Below are 14,952 nucleotides of genomic sequence, written 5' to 3'. Positions count from 1 at the left end.
ACTTCTTCTTGGGCATTGAGGTTAAAAAGTTCAGTCATGGTATTGAATTAACTCAAGAAAAATATGCTTTAGATTTGATTAACAGGGTTGGCTTAAAGAACTGCAAGTCATTGCCAACACCACTGTCAACATCAGAAAAGTTTTCGCTCACAGAAGGAGAGCTCCTAGGACCAGAAGATGGTACAAGGTATAGGAGCATTGTTGGAGCATTACAATACTTGACGCTTACCAGGCCAGATATTGCCTTCTCTGTCAACAAGTGATGCCAGTTTCTGCATGCACCAACTACTGAAAGGAATTCTGAGATATATCAGTGGTACAATGAGTCTTGGTCTAACCTTTAGAAGATCGTCATCAACATTAGTAAGTGCCTTCTCAGATGCTGATTGGGCAGGTTGTGTTGATGATAGAAGATCTACAGGAGGTTTTGCTGTATTTTTTGGACCTAACTTGATTTCTTGGAGTGCTAGAAAGCAAGAATATCTAGATCAAGTACAGAAGCTGAATATAAATCTCTTGCTAATGCTACTGCTGAAGTTATATGGATTGAGTCTCTTCTGAAAGAACTTGGAATTCAAAGGAGATAGACGTCATGTCTATGGTGTGATAATATGGGTGCAACCTATCTTTTTGCTAATCCTATATTTCATGCTAGAATGAAACATATTGAAATTGATTTCCATTTTGTATGTGAAAGAGTAGCAAGAAAACAGCTAGAGATCAGATTTATTTCAACCAAGGATCAAGTGGCAGATGGATTCACTAAGGCATTACCAGCTCGACAGTTGAGTTTAAGCACAATCTCAACCTCAAGGATGGTTGAAATTGAGGAGGGGTGTTAAACACAACACGGTTCAGACGTATCTAGAAAGAAGTTCGGATAGAGGTAGTCGGCAGTTCAAACCATATTGTTGTTGATCTAATCGTAACTATAAGATCAAGATCAACCCATGTTTTCCTCTATCTGTTGTAACCTTCCTTGTATCTAGTTCTGCCGTTATTGGCCCCTATATATTAACACGCAATCGATGGAAGTCCCCATCGTTCCCACAACATCTCTTGAGCAATCATACCAATGTGGCTTGACCTCCACTTCAGTTTAACCATTTTAAATAGCGTGACTAAAAAGAACCATAGAAGTTCAAAAGTTTGATTTAAAATTTTGAAAAAAGTCACTTAGGACAAATAAGACTCGACCAACAGTGCACTGGCAGAACAACATAAAACGGAATCAAGTCACACCAAATTCTGCTGTCAAATAAAAAAAAACACAAGTCGCACCAAATTTTTCAGAAACTCGTCGTTCGCGCGCAGCATCAGCACGCACGATCATCATTCATTTGTTGATGCCGAGCAGGAGACTGCAGCTAGCCGCGGCCTAGTTAGGCATCTGGAACACGTTGATGTTTCTACAGCCGCCACCCGAGCTGCCCGCCGCCGCAAGACCGTCGGCCGCTCCTCCCGGGGCTAGCTCCCCCACCACCCCTGACGGCGGCGGCCAATGGGTCGGCGCTGAAGGGCTGCGGGGAGCACGCGATCCCGGCGACGAGGTCGGTGAAGCTGCACGCCGGCCAGCTCATCTCCAGGAACGCCAGCTCGTCCTCGCTCAACGGCGGCGCCGGTGGTGCAGCCTGGCTCTCCTCGCCGCGTGGCTGTCCTGGTGGGGCGGCGGCGACGACGATGGTTTTCTGGAGCGGGGTGGTACCGTTGACGACCACCATGCTGAGCCGCTTGGCGTGCTCCCTCAGACGCGGCTCCACGGGCGCGAAACCGAAGGACCGCTTCCACGTGCCGGCCACCTCGGGCACCGCCGGGATCACCAGCCTCTCCACCTGCAACGACGCCAGCACCTGACAGCAACACACGAAATGTTCAGGCACCAGAACAGAGCTTACAGGCGAACTCGAACTCTGAACCTGAAATTGACGCCCACCTGCTCGACGGCATTGACGAGGCGGTGCATCAGCCCCTGCTTCTGGTAGTGCGGCAGCGTGCCCGCGAACGGCATCTCCGCCAGCTTGCTGCCATGGAACCTGCAAATTGTATTCAGAGACGTACGTATCTGAGCATGTTCATCTGTCTAAAATATGGGTGTGTCTATGTCTCAGTCAACTGAGAATTTCTTAAGTCTCAGTCACGTCAGAAAAGTGCAACTACAGTTTAAAAAAAATGTGCAACTGCAACTCAAGTGCATTTTTGTGAGTGACTGAAATTCTTGGTTGACTGAGACATAGCAAAGCCGCTAAAATATTTCTCACAAGTAAAAGGGTGAAGAGTTATATTTCGTTTTTCTTTTGATGAAACAGACTGAACCCATACATTCGTACCTTAGCAAGGCGACCGAGACAATCTCCGCGTCCTTCTCCAGGACCATGGTGTAGAACCCTTCAAGGCTCAGCCGCTTGAACTCCGATCTGCCCAACGATTCAAAACGCATCAGAAATTGGTTCAGGAACACTGAATCAAGCGAGGTTTTGCAGAGAGCATTTAGCTTTACCCGAGGCTGTAGACTGCCTGGCGGAGCATGTCGATGCCGGTCAGCCGGTCCTTCATAGGGTTGAAGCATTCGCCAAGCACGCCCAATGCCACCGCCAGCTTTGCATTGCACTCCATGACGGTGGCTGAGCAGTCCGCCGCAGGGCCCTTGTGGATCTTCAGCAGGGACCAGGAGAAGCCGTCTCCGTCGGCGGCGTTCGTGGCTCCCACCATCTCCGACAGCCTCGCAGCCATCTGAAATCAACACGAACAATACATCGAGATGAAGGCACACACTGTCTGTGTCAATGTGACACTACCATGGTCATTGACAATAGTAGTAACTGAGTTACACAGTTAATGAAAAAACATTATCTTGAGTTGTTCATCATGAAGAATGTTTGAATTTTTCTCTTTTGTAACAACAATATGATGTGTGTAGACTGCAGATTGAATGCATGATGGAGAATGTTTCACCTTGTTGCAGGTTTCGCTACAGTAAGAGCCGATCATATCCCCGGCCAACAGCGACGGACGGCAGTGTTCGTGATCTGCATGTATGCATATTTCAGAGTCGTCGTTAGTGCAGCAATTTTCATCAGTCTCTTCTTCAGAAACATGTACTTACAAAAGAAAGATCGTGGTCATGAATTCATGATCACGATCATGGTTGATTGCTTACATTTGCGAGCGCACTGGTGGCACGTGGCCAGGCCGCCGTCGCTGGCGAGGCACACGAAGCACCGGCAGTAGTGGCAGACCCAGGAGCCCTCGGGGACCTGCACGCCGAGGCACTCTGGGTGAAACGTCGACGGGCAGCTGTCGCAGCATAGCAGCTGCCCACCGTCCGCGCACACTGCGCACGCGTCGTCGCTCTGGTCCCCGTCGACCTCACCATTGATGCCCTCGGGAGCGGCCTGCTCCAGCGCCGCCTTCGCCTTCTCCTCCGCGCTGAACTTCCTCACGCGCTCCCGCTCCCACGCCTCTTGCACACACCGCAGCAGCGGCTTGCGAGACATGAGACGGACACGCTCCCACGCCGACTGCGAGGTCTTGGCGCCGGGGCTGGCGTGGGAGGTGAACGCCGGGAGGGGCATGGTGGTGTCACAGCAGCTGCAATGGATGCCGGCCCTGGTGGCTGTGCCGGTGACGCCCTTTGTGGCGCCGACGTTGCTGTTGGTGCCGGCCGCGGCGAGCTCTGACTCTGACTCAGACATGTAGACGAGCTTCTCTTTCTCCTTGAGCACCCCAGCGTCGATCAGCCATGTCAGTACGGTGTGCTTCTTTGCTCGTGCTGCCGCCACCGTGTTGATGTTGTTGTTGCGCCTGGTAGCGGCGCTGTTTGTTGTCGTCGATGCCCGCAAGCGGGAGGCCGTCCTCTTCCTCTCCCGTCCTATGCTCTGCGGCATCGCAGGGGACACAGACTTGAGCTGGTTATTTTCTTTCCGTTTGGTAGCGGCTCCGGTGGTCGGTGTCTCGAGCACAGACCCCAGAACTTGCAACGTGGCAGTGTTGCTATTGCCCCCGGCGGCGGTATTGACAGAGGTGATCTGGAGTGACCTCGAGCTTGCCCTGCGGCGGTCGGCATGGCTTTGTATTGTTACGAGGACGACACGGCCGTTGCTGGTGCCCCTGGGATTGTAGTGGCTGCCGCCGGCGTTGCTTTCTACGTTGCCGACGGCGCCACGGCCGACAGTGGTGCCCGTGGGACTACGTTGGGTACTGTTGACGTTGCTTTGTTCATCCACGACAGCACGAGGCCCCGTGCCTGTGCTAGGTGCCGGTATCCATGAAGAGAAAGGTGGCGCCATACCACGGCCTCTTTCCGACGGCGAGAACGGATCAGCGACGGCTGCTGGCTTGCCTGCACTTACCTCGCCCAGGAAGAAGAAGAGCCACCCCACCCCGCCAAGATCATCAGGTGCTGCAGCAGGTGCGCCGGCGGCGTGTCTCGACGGCCACCGATACAATGGCCTAAACAAACCCAGAAATTATAAGAACATATTCACTTTTTTAATAATAATGAATTAATGATGTGATGATTAGTTCTAGTTTTAGCTTTATCTAGGCACTAATTAGTGTATAGATACATCCGAATTCAGAAAAATCTTCGACATCGTTTTATGGACAAAGGTAGTAATAGTGATATTACCAGCTATGTTTCTTTTAGGATCGATGTGTTCGATTCAAGAACCAAGGGATGGAGTGGAATGGTTCCATTCCAACATCATGGAACGGTCCTGTTCCGCTGTTCGGTTCGGACAAAAACGAGTAACAGAATTGTACCGTTTTCTGTTTGGTTGGAACCAAAACGTGGAACGGAATGGCAGAACTATGGTTCAGCCCACCTCTTTCATAGTTATGGTGAACATACCTCCCGCATCCAACATCATACCAATAAAAAAATCAGCAACACTTTGTTTGTATTTTCAGCAATAAGCAATAACAAGAATATTCTTAAATGCATAACACATATATGGCAGATCACATAACACACAATTAAATCCATACGAGGAAACACATAATGCACATGTTCAACAATCGAATTGGACATGGTACGGATGAGGAAATCAGATCTGAGAATCCAATTTAGTCAAATCGAAGGGGGCATGGGACACATACTGTGGCTGGTCGTCCACCTGCAGTAGCCGCCGCCTAGCTCATCTTCACCACCGGCTCGCTCCGCTTGTCGTCGCCTAGCCCGCTAGCTCCCGCACACAACACCACTGCCCACTCCCGCCCGACCCCTCCTCCGCCTCGACCGCCTTTTCCCTCCCCCTAGATTTGAGGCCCTCTTCCAGCCGGAGCACGAGAGGGAGAGAGGCGGCGCAGGAGACGAGAGGGAGAGCGGCGGCGCAGGAGGGAAGAATAGAGATAGGGTTCTAGTGTGATTGGTTGGGGGGTGAAATTGTTTCTTGACAAGACAAAAGCATTCTTACTTGCTCTCTCTTGCCAAAAGGAGCTCGGCCAGGCTTTAAAAAAATAAATTGACCAAGCATTTATGGGTGTGAAATTAGTGTTAGAGGAGTCCCACGGGCGGAGGCGAGGCCACATGTGGGACCCATGTTTCAATACGCCAGGACCCACCAACCAAGCGCAGGGGATGAGGTGTCGGCTCTGGGTGGCACCTGCATTGCCCCCTTTTGCAAGTTTCCTTGTTTCCATCCATTATATTTCCAACCATAATAGTTTATGAAATATGAAAAAAAGGAGATATAGGATTTCAGCAATTATTTGCAGTTTAGTCTAAATAATAATAAATTTAAATTCTAACAACAAACATGAAAATGAATAGACACGATTACAACATATCAACCTCTCCACTCTGATTCCATACTTACAATAATTCATTAAAGCATTGAAGAACTTCATTTTGATACCAAATATATTCATGTGTAGTTTTTGTTTTTAAATGGATAATACCCGGTGCATTAAAATGTTGGTGAGCAAACTTTTATAGAAATGACCTTGAAGAAAAGAAAAATCACAACATAGTATTTTTTTGCATTGAGCACCCTAAAAGATATCGCACACACACGACCAATGGAAGGGAAAATTGTGGTAGCGCACCTGCGCTTCACGCACGCCTATCGTCGCTGTCCATGCTACCTCGAGATGAGGAATCGGTCCTTCGCGTGCAGGTTCTTAGCAGCGCCATGATACGTCTCAAACGTATTTATAATTTCTTATGTTCCATGCTACTTTTATGATGATACTCACATGTTTTATACACATTATATGTCATTATTATGCATTTTCCGGCACTAACCTATTGACGAGATGCCGAAGAGCCAGTTGCTGTTTTCTGCTGTTTTTGGTTTCAGAAATCCTACAAAGGAAATATTCTCGGAATTGGACGAAATCAACGCCCAGGGTCTTATTTTTGCACGAAGATTCCAGAAGTCCGAAAGGAAAACGAAGTGGAGCGACAAGGCGCCGACACAACAGGGCGGCGCGCGTGTGGGGCCCTCGCATCGCCCCTAAACCTATCCTTCCGCCTACTTAAAGCCTTCGTCGCGAATACCCCAGTACCGAGAGCCACGATACGGAAAACCTTCCAGAGACGCCGCAGCCGCCAATCCCATCTCGGGGGATTCAGGAGATCGCCTCCGGCACCCTGCCGGAGAGGGGAATCATCTCCCGGAGGTCTCTTCATCGCCATGATCGCCTCCGGATCGATGTGTGAGTAGTTCACCCCTGGACTATGGGTCCGTAGCAGTAGCTAGATGGTTGTCTTCTCCTCGTTGTGCTATCATGTTACATCTTGTGAGCTGACTATCATGATCAAGATCATCTATCTGTAATGCTACATGTTGTGTTTGTTGGGATCCGATGAATATTGAATACTATGTCAAGTTGATTATCAATCTATCATATATGTTGTTTATGTTCTTGCATGCTCTCCATTGCTAGTAGAGGCTCCGGCCAAGTTGATACTTGTGACTCCAAGAGGAAGTATTTATGCTCGATAGTGGGTTCATGCCTCCATTGAATGCAGGACGATGATGAGAAAGTTCTAAGGTTGTGGATGTGCTTGTTGCCACTAGGGATAAAACATCGATGCTTTGTCTAAGGATATTTGTGTTGATTACATTACGCACCATACTTAATGCAATTGTCCGTTGTTTGCAACTTAATACTGGAAGGTGTTCGGATGATAACTCTGAAGGTGGACTTTTAGGCATAGATGCATGCTGGATAGCGGTCTATGTACTTTGTCGTAATGCCCTGATTAAATCTCATAGTACTCATCATGATATATGTATGTGCATTGTTATGCCTTCTTTATTTGTCAATTGCCCAACTGTAATTTGTTCACCCAAAATGCTATTTCTTATCGGAGAGACACCACTAGTGAACTGTGGACCCCGGTCCATTCTTTACATCTGAAATACAATCTATCGCAAACTCGTTTCTTTCTTGTTCTTCGCAAACAAACATCATCTTCCACACTATACATCTAATCCTTTGTTTACAGCAAGCCGGTGAGATTGACAACCTCACCTGTTACGTTGGGGCAAAGTATTTTGATTGTGTTGTGCAGGTTCCACGTTGGCGCCGGAATCCCTGGTGTTGCGCCGCACTACACTCCTTCACCAACAACCTTCACGTGGCCTTCATCTCCTACTGGTTTGATAACCTTGGTTTCTTACTGAGGGAAAACTTGCTGCTGTGCGCATCACACCTTCCTCTTGGGGTTCCCAACGGACGTGTGTCTTACACGCCTGATGACCCACAAGTATAGGGGGTGTATCGCAGTACTTTCGATAAATAAGAGTGTCGAACCCAACGAGGAGCAGAAGGTGTTGACAAGCAGTTTCGATGAAGGATTCACTGTAAATTCTCACAGACAAGTATTCAGGGGTTTTTAATATAGCAGTTGAATAAAGTACAAGTAAGTAAAGTGCGAGAGAAATAATTGCAGCGAGTGGCCCAATCCTTTTTAGCACAAAGGACAAGCCGGTTTGTTTACTTATAATGACCAAACGTTCTTGAGGACACACGGGAATTTAGTCTAGTGCTTTCGCTTCATATAGCTGATTAATCTTCATTGTTTTGATAAGTGTTGTGTGGGTGAACCTATGCTAATGCACCGCCCTTCCTAGGACTAATACATACTTGTGATTATACCCCTTGCAAGCATCCGCAAATACAAGAAAGTAATTAAGATAAATCTAATCACAGCCTTAAACTCTGAGATCCTGCTATCCCTCCTGCATCGATATACCAACGGGGGTTGAGGTTTCTGTCACTCCGGCAACCCCGCAATTAGCAAACGAATACAAGATGTATTCCCCTAGGCCCATAAATGGTGAAGTATCATGTAGTCGACGTTCACATGACACCACTAGAAGAATAACACCACAACTTAAATATCATAACATTGAATACTAACCAACACAATTCACTACTAACATTTAGACTTCACCCATGTCCTCAAGAACTAAACGAACTACTCACGAGACATCATATGGAACATGATCAGAGGTGATATGATGATGAATAACAATCTGAACATAAACCTTGGTTCAATGGTTTCACTCAATAGCATCAATAACAAGTAGAAATCAATACCGGGAGAGTTTCCCCTATCAAACAATCAAGATCCAACCCTAATTGTTACAGCGGTGTCAAGGTGCAGCGGTGGAGATGGCGGTGATGATGATGAAGATGATGGTGATGATGATGGAGATGATGTCCAGCTCGATGACGGTGATGATGGCGTCGATTTCCCCCTCCGGGAGGGAATTTCCCCGGCGGATTTCAGCCTGCCGGAGAGCTCTTTTCTCTCTGGTGTTTTCCGCCCCGCAGAGGCGGCTGTGACTCTTCGCGACTATCCTCCGGGGCTTAGGTTTTCGGGATGAAGAAGTACGCGAAGGAGAGGAGGCCAGAGGGGGCTGTGGGCCCCCTCCTCACAAGGCGGCGCGGCCAGGCCTTGGCCCGCGCCGGCCTATGAGGTGGGCCCATGGCGGCCCTCCTCGGCTCCCCCTTCTGGCTCCCTTCGTCTTCTGGAAAAATAGGATTTTTCATATAATTTCCGTCAAATGTTGATCTTCCGAAATATTGCATTCTGACGGCGCTTTTTCCAGCAGAATCCTGACTCCGGTGCACGATCCTCCAATAATCATGAAACATGCAAAATAGATGAAATAACATAAGTATCATCTCCAAATATGAAATATATCAATGAATAACAGCAAATTATGATATAAAATAGTGATGCAAAATGGACGTATCAACTCCCCCAAGCTTAGACTTCGCTTGTCCCCAAGCGAAACTGAACTCGGTAAACAAGACCACATGTTTATGGAGTGAAGAGTCGATAAATAAAATACGGACAAGAAGCATCATATTCATTCACACAAGTCATTCTAGTGAACAACTTCCTCATATAATTAAACTTGAAACAAGTAGAAGGAAATCACAAATAAAGGTGCATAGGATATCATAATTGGTGATGGCAAACTTTGTTCTTGGTGAGAGAACAGTTAACAGATTATACTTATCTATTGAGCAGCCCTCTCATATTAAAGCTTATAATAAACTTGCATACTCAATCATAGTAATCTCCTCATAATCATTGATAACTTTCAAAGCTATATTCATTTAGATAAAACTTGTACTAAACAAGGAAGAGTAAAAGACATGATGAAATAGATCACAATATAGATGGTTGGATCACAACAACTCAATTGCTTGCTTAAGATGGAGGGAAATAGGTTTACTGACTCAACATAAGTAAAAGAAGGGCCCTTCGCAGAGGGAAGCAGGGATTAAATCATGTGCTAGAGCTTTTAAAGTTTTGGAATCATATAAAGAGCATAAAAGTAAAGTTTTGAGAGGTGTTTGTTGTTGTCAACGAATGGTAGCGGGTACTCTAACCCCCTTGCCAAACAGACTCCCAAAGAGCGGCTCCCATGAAAGACGTCATCTCTACCAGCAAGGTAGATCATCCCTCTTCTCTTTTGTTTACACATGTACTTTAGTTTATTTAAGGATGACACTCCCCCAACCTTTGCTTACACAAGCCATGGCTAACCGAATCCTCGGGTGCCTTCCAACAATCTCATACCATGGAGGAGTGTCTATTGCAAAATTAAGTTGCTTACTGATGAATCGGGGCAAAACATGTGAAGAGAGTTATTAATGAAGGTTGATTAATTGGGGCTGGGAACCCCGTTGCCACCTCTTTTTGCAAAATTATAGGATAAGTGGATGAAGCCACTAGTCCATTAGTGGAAGCTGCCCAACAAGATTGAAAGATAAAACACCACATACTTCCTCATGAGCTATAAAACATTGACACAAATAAGAGGTAATGACTTTTGAATTGTTTAAAGGTAGCACATGAAGTATTTACTTGGAATGGCAGAGAAATACCACATAGTAGGTAGTTATGGTGGACACTGATGGCATAGGTTTGGTTTAAGGGTTTGGATGCACGAGAAGTATTCCCTCTCGGTACAGGTCTTTGGCTAGCAAGGTTGATTAGCAAGCATAAGAGTTGAGGCAAACAAACAAATATACATGTGATAGAAATAATCATGCATCTTACTTGTAAGCACAAACAATTTTAACTTCAGAATACTAAGCTAGGAACTAACAAGAAAGATAATAACATATCTACATGTATTTCCTCTTCTCTACTTAAAACTCAAAGTGTTGTTGCTATTGACCAATGCTAAGTTTGCCAAGACCAAATAGATTTACTCAATGCTCCCAAAGTGATACCCATACTAACAACAAGATCAATCATATAATAGAGATTGCAAACTAAAATAAGATGTGCAATATGTAAATGATAAGACTTCTCATTAATATTCCATAACGATAACTCACACCAAGGGATACATAGATAACCAACTAAAGAGAGATACTTCCATACCGCAATACATCTTATATGATAACTTCCCTACTCATGATATGACACTACTTGAAAGTAAAAAGGTAAAAGATAGTGATGATGTGATACCGCGGCACTCCCCCAAGCTTGGAACAAACCAAGGGGATGCCAATACCGATGATGAATTACTCCTCCGGCGGTGGTGGTGAATTCTTCCCATCATCGGACTTCCAAGGAAGAGGCTCTCCATCAACAAACGACATCTTGGTCTCAGGAATCCTGAAACTAGCAGCATAGCTTATGTGTTTAAACCTGTTTTCATACTCACAGCTTTGATTCTGAACATCATAGAGTTGAGCTTGGAGTTTGTTGGTGGTGTCGTGAAGTGAGAGGATATCGCTCCACGGCTTTGCGATCTCCTTCTCGTGTTCATCAATAAGTTCAGACACGATCTTGTGGAAGATGTCCACTTCACGCTCAGCCATCTTCTTGTAGTTAAAGACCTCTTGTTCTAGCTTCTCCATCCTGTCTTCCAAGCTTCCTTCTCCCTTAGGACCCCGGACATCTTCAATCTGCAACTCTCCATTGACGAGCAACAATTCCTTGGGGTGCATCTTCAACTCGCTCATGTACGGGTTGACGACGTCCTCAAGGAAGCTGTCCTTCGGAGTTCCCGACGAAGACATGGTGGCTCTAGATCCGACGCAGATCCTGGCAGAAACAGCTCGAAACAAAACACGACGAGAAAACGATATACGGACCTCCAGGGGTCCGGGGGATTATATAACAAATATTTTTATGACGAAAGGAAAGTACCAGGTCGAACCAGAGTTGGAGTGGGGCAACGAGGTGGCCTCCTCATAGGGCGGCGCGGCCAGGCTGGGGCCCGCGCCGGCCTATGGGGGCACGCCCTCGTGCGTCTCCTCCACTCCGTTTCGATCTCGTAATTTTTCATATTTTCCAAAAGTTGCAAAAACATTGTTCGAAAAGTTAAACGCGGACTTTTTCTTACCAGTACTGTTACCTATTCAAAGTCGAACTCTGCAGGACTGTCAACTTGGCCTTTGATGAAAGCTTCCGAAGTTACCACTCGAATAACATCAACATCTTCATTATAAGAATCACCAGAGATATAATGCTTGAGTCTTTGTCCATTTACCACTTGTGTGGCATTACCTTGCAGAGAACTAATTTTAATTGCCCCTGAACGATAGACCTCATCAATGACATATGGTCCTTCCCATTTTGAGAGTAATTTCCCTGCAAAAAATCTGAGACGAGACCGATACAATAGGACTTTATCTCCAACATTAAATTCTCTTTTGATAATTCTTCTATCATGCAATTTCTTAACTTTCTCTTTAAAGAGTTTAGCATTTTCATAAGCTTCACTTCTCCATTCATCTAGAGAACTCAATTGTAGCAATCTCTTCTTACCGGCAAGTTTAGGATCTTTATTTAGTTCTCTTACAGCCCAGTAAGCTTTGTGCTCTAGTTCTAAAGGTAAATGACAAGCTTTCCCATAAACCATTTTATACGGTGACATACCCATAGGATTTTTATAAGCAGTTCTATAAGCCCATAGTGCTTCCTTCAATTTAATAGCCCAATTCTTTCTAGATTTATTAACAGTCTTTTGCAAGATAAATTTAATTTCTCTATTTGATAATTCTACTTGCCCACTAGTTTGAGGATGATAAGCGGAAGCAATTCTATGATTAATACCATATTTAGCAAGAGTTTTTCTAAAACCATCATGAATAAAATGAGAACCTCCATCAGTCATAATATATCTAGGAACTCCAAATCTAGGAAAAGTAATATCTAAAAGCATTCTTAAATAGGTCTCACCATCAGCACTTTTTGTAGGTATGGCTTCCACCCATTTAGTAACATAATCAACAGCGACAAGTATATGAGTGTTACCTTCTGAAGAAGGGAAAGGACCCATGAAGTCAAATCCCCAACAATCGAATGGTTCAATAACAAGAGTATAATTCATAGGCATTTCATTGCGTCTGGAGATATTACCAACCCTTTGACATTCATCACAGGATAAAATAAACTTTCTTGCATCTTTGAAGAGAGTTGGCCAATAAAAACCTGATTGTAGAACCTTTTGCGCGCTCCTATCTCCGGCGTGATGTCCTCCATAAACACTACCATGACATTTACTCAATATCTCTTGTTGTTCATATTCGGGAACACATCTTCGCAGAATACCATCCACTCCTTCTTTATATAAGTGTGGGTCATCCCAAAAATAATGCCTCAAGTCATAAAAGAATTTCCTCCTTTGCTTGAGCTGAAAAGGTTGGAGGCAAGTACTTGGATACAATAAAGTTAGCATAATCAGCGTACCAAGGACTATCTCGCGAGCTCACCTTTATTACAGCCAATTGTTCATTTGGAAAACTATCATTAACAGGAACATGATCATAAGTAATATTTTCCAATCTAGACAAATTATCAGCAACGGGATTATCAGCACCTTTCCTATCTATAATATGCAAATCAAATTCTTGCAAAAGAAGTACCCATCTAATAAGCCTTGGCTTAGCATCTTTCTTTGCCATAAGGTATCTAATTGCAGCATGATCAGTATGAATTGTAACTTTTGAATCAACAATATAGGATCTAAACTTGTCACAAGCAAAGACTATAGCTAATAATTCTTTTCCAGTTATAGCATAATTTCTTTGAGCAGCATCAAGAGTTTTGCTAGCATAATGAATAACATTCAATTTTTTATCTACTCGTTGTCCAAGAACAGCGCCTACAGCAAAATCACTAGCATCACACATAATTTCAAAAGGCAAATTCCAATCAGGAGGTTCAACTACAGGAGCAGTTGTTAAGGCTTTCTTTAGAGTTTCAAAAGCTTCCTTACAATCATCATAAAAAACGAAAGGTACATCTTTTTGAAGAAGATTAGTAAGAGGCTTTGAAATCTTGGAGAAATCTTTAATAAATCTCCTATAAAACCCGGCATGACCAAGAACACTACGAATACCTTTAACATCCCTAGGATAGGGCATCTTCTCAATTGCTTCAACTTTAGCTCTATCAACTTCAATACCTCTCTCGGAAATTTTATGTCCCAATACAATTCCTTCATTAACCATAAAGTGGCATTTCTCCCAATTAAGAACAAGGTTAGTTTCTTCACATCTCGGCAATACTTTATCAAGGTTTCGTAAGCAATTATCAAAAGAATTCCCATAGACAGAAAAATCATCCATGAATACCTCTACAATATTCTCACAAAAGCCATGAAAAATAGCAGACATGCATCTTTGAAAAGTAGCAGGAGCATTACATAAACCAAAAGGCATACGCCTATAAGCATAAGTTCCATAGGGACAAGTGAAAGTGGTTTTCTCTTGATCTTTAGTTTTAACGACAATTTGTGAAAACCCAGAATAACCATCAAGAAAGCAAAAATGAGTATTTTTAGACAACCTTTCTAACATTTGATCAATAAAGGGTAAAGGGTAATGATCTTTCTTACTAACCTTATTAACTTTTCGATAATCAATGCACATTCTATACCCTACAACTACTCTTTGAGGGATGAGCTCATCATTATCATTAGGCACAACAGTCATTCCTCCTTTCTTAGGAACACAATGCACGGGACTAACCCATCTACTATCAGCAATAGGATATATAATACCAGCCTCAAGAAGTTTTAATACCTCATTCCTTACCACATCCTTCATCTTCGGAATTAGACGACGTTGATGTTCAACAACAGGCTTTGCATCATCTTCCATATTGATAGCATGTTGGCAAATAGAGGGAGAAATCCTCTTCAAGTCATCAAGAGTATAGCCAATAGCTCCTCGGTGTTTCTTCAGTATTTCCAATAACCTTTCTTACTCAATATCTGAAAGCTTAGAACTAATAATAACGAGGATATATTTTCTTATCATCAATATGAGCATACTTAAGATTATCAGGCAATGGTTTTAAATCAAAAACGGGATCTTCCTTTGGTGGTGGTGTTGTACCTAAATCTTCAACCGGCAAGTCATGTTTAAGAATAGGTTGACGAAGGAAAATTTCATCAAGCTCATTCCTTTCTTCCCTAAATACTTCACTCTCACTATTCTCCAAATATTGCTGCAAAG

The 14,952-nt window shown here is 44.3% G+C and overlaps 1 protein-coding gene across 1 annotated transcript; it reads right to left on the bottom strand.

The window, feature by feature from the left end:
- Nucleotides 1-1,409: 1,409 nt before the first annotated feature.
- LOC124662238 (increased DNA methylation 1-like) lies at nt 1,410-3,572 on the bottom strand. The gene is made up of 7 exons (XM_047200097.1): nt 3,158-3,572; nt 2,953-3,026; nt 2,498-2,730; nt 2,328-2,414; nt 1,934-2,033; nt 1,680-1,850; nt 1,410-1,631 (listed from the first exon to the last, which is right to left on the bottom strand). Exons 1-7 carry the CDS (start codon nt 3,570-3,572, stop codon nt 1,410-1,412), a joined length of 1,302 nt encoding a protein of 433 aa, XP_047056053.1.
- Between the last annotated feature and the right edge of the window lie 11,380 nt (nt 3,573-14,952).

Source organism: Lolium rigidum, chromosome 6 (genome assembly GCF_022539505.1).
Source record: "Lolium rigidum isolate FL_2022 chromosome 6, APGP_CSIRO_Lrig_0.1, whole genome shotgun sequence".
Lineage (NCBI taxonomy): Eukaryota > Viridiplantae > Streptophyta > Magnoliopsida > Poales > Poaceae > Lolium > Lolium rigidum.
This window is presented reverse-complemented; position numbering and strand designations above follow the sequence as displayed.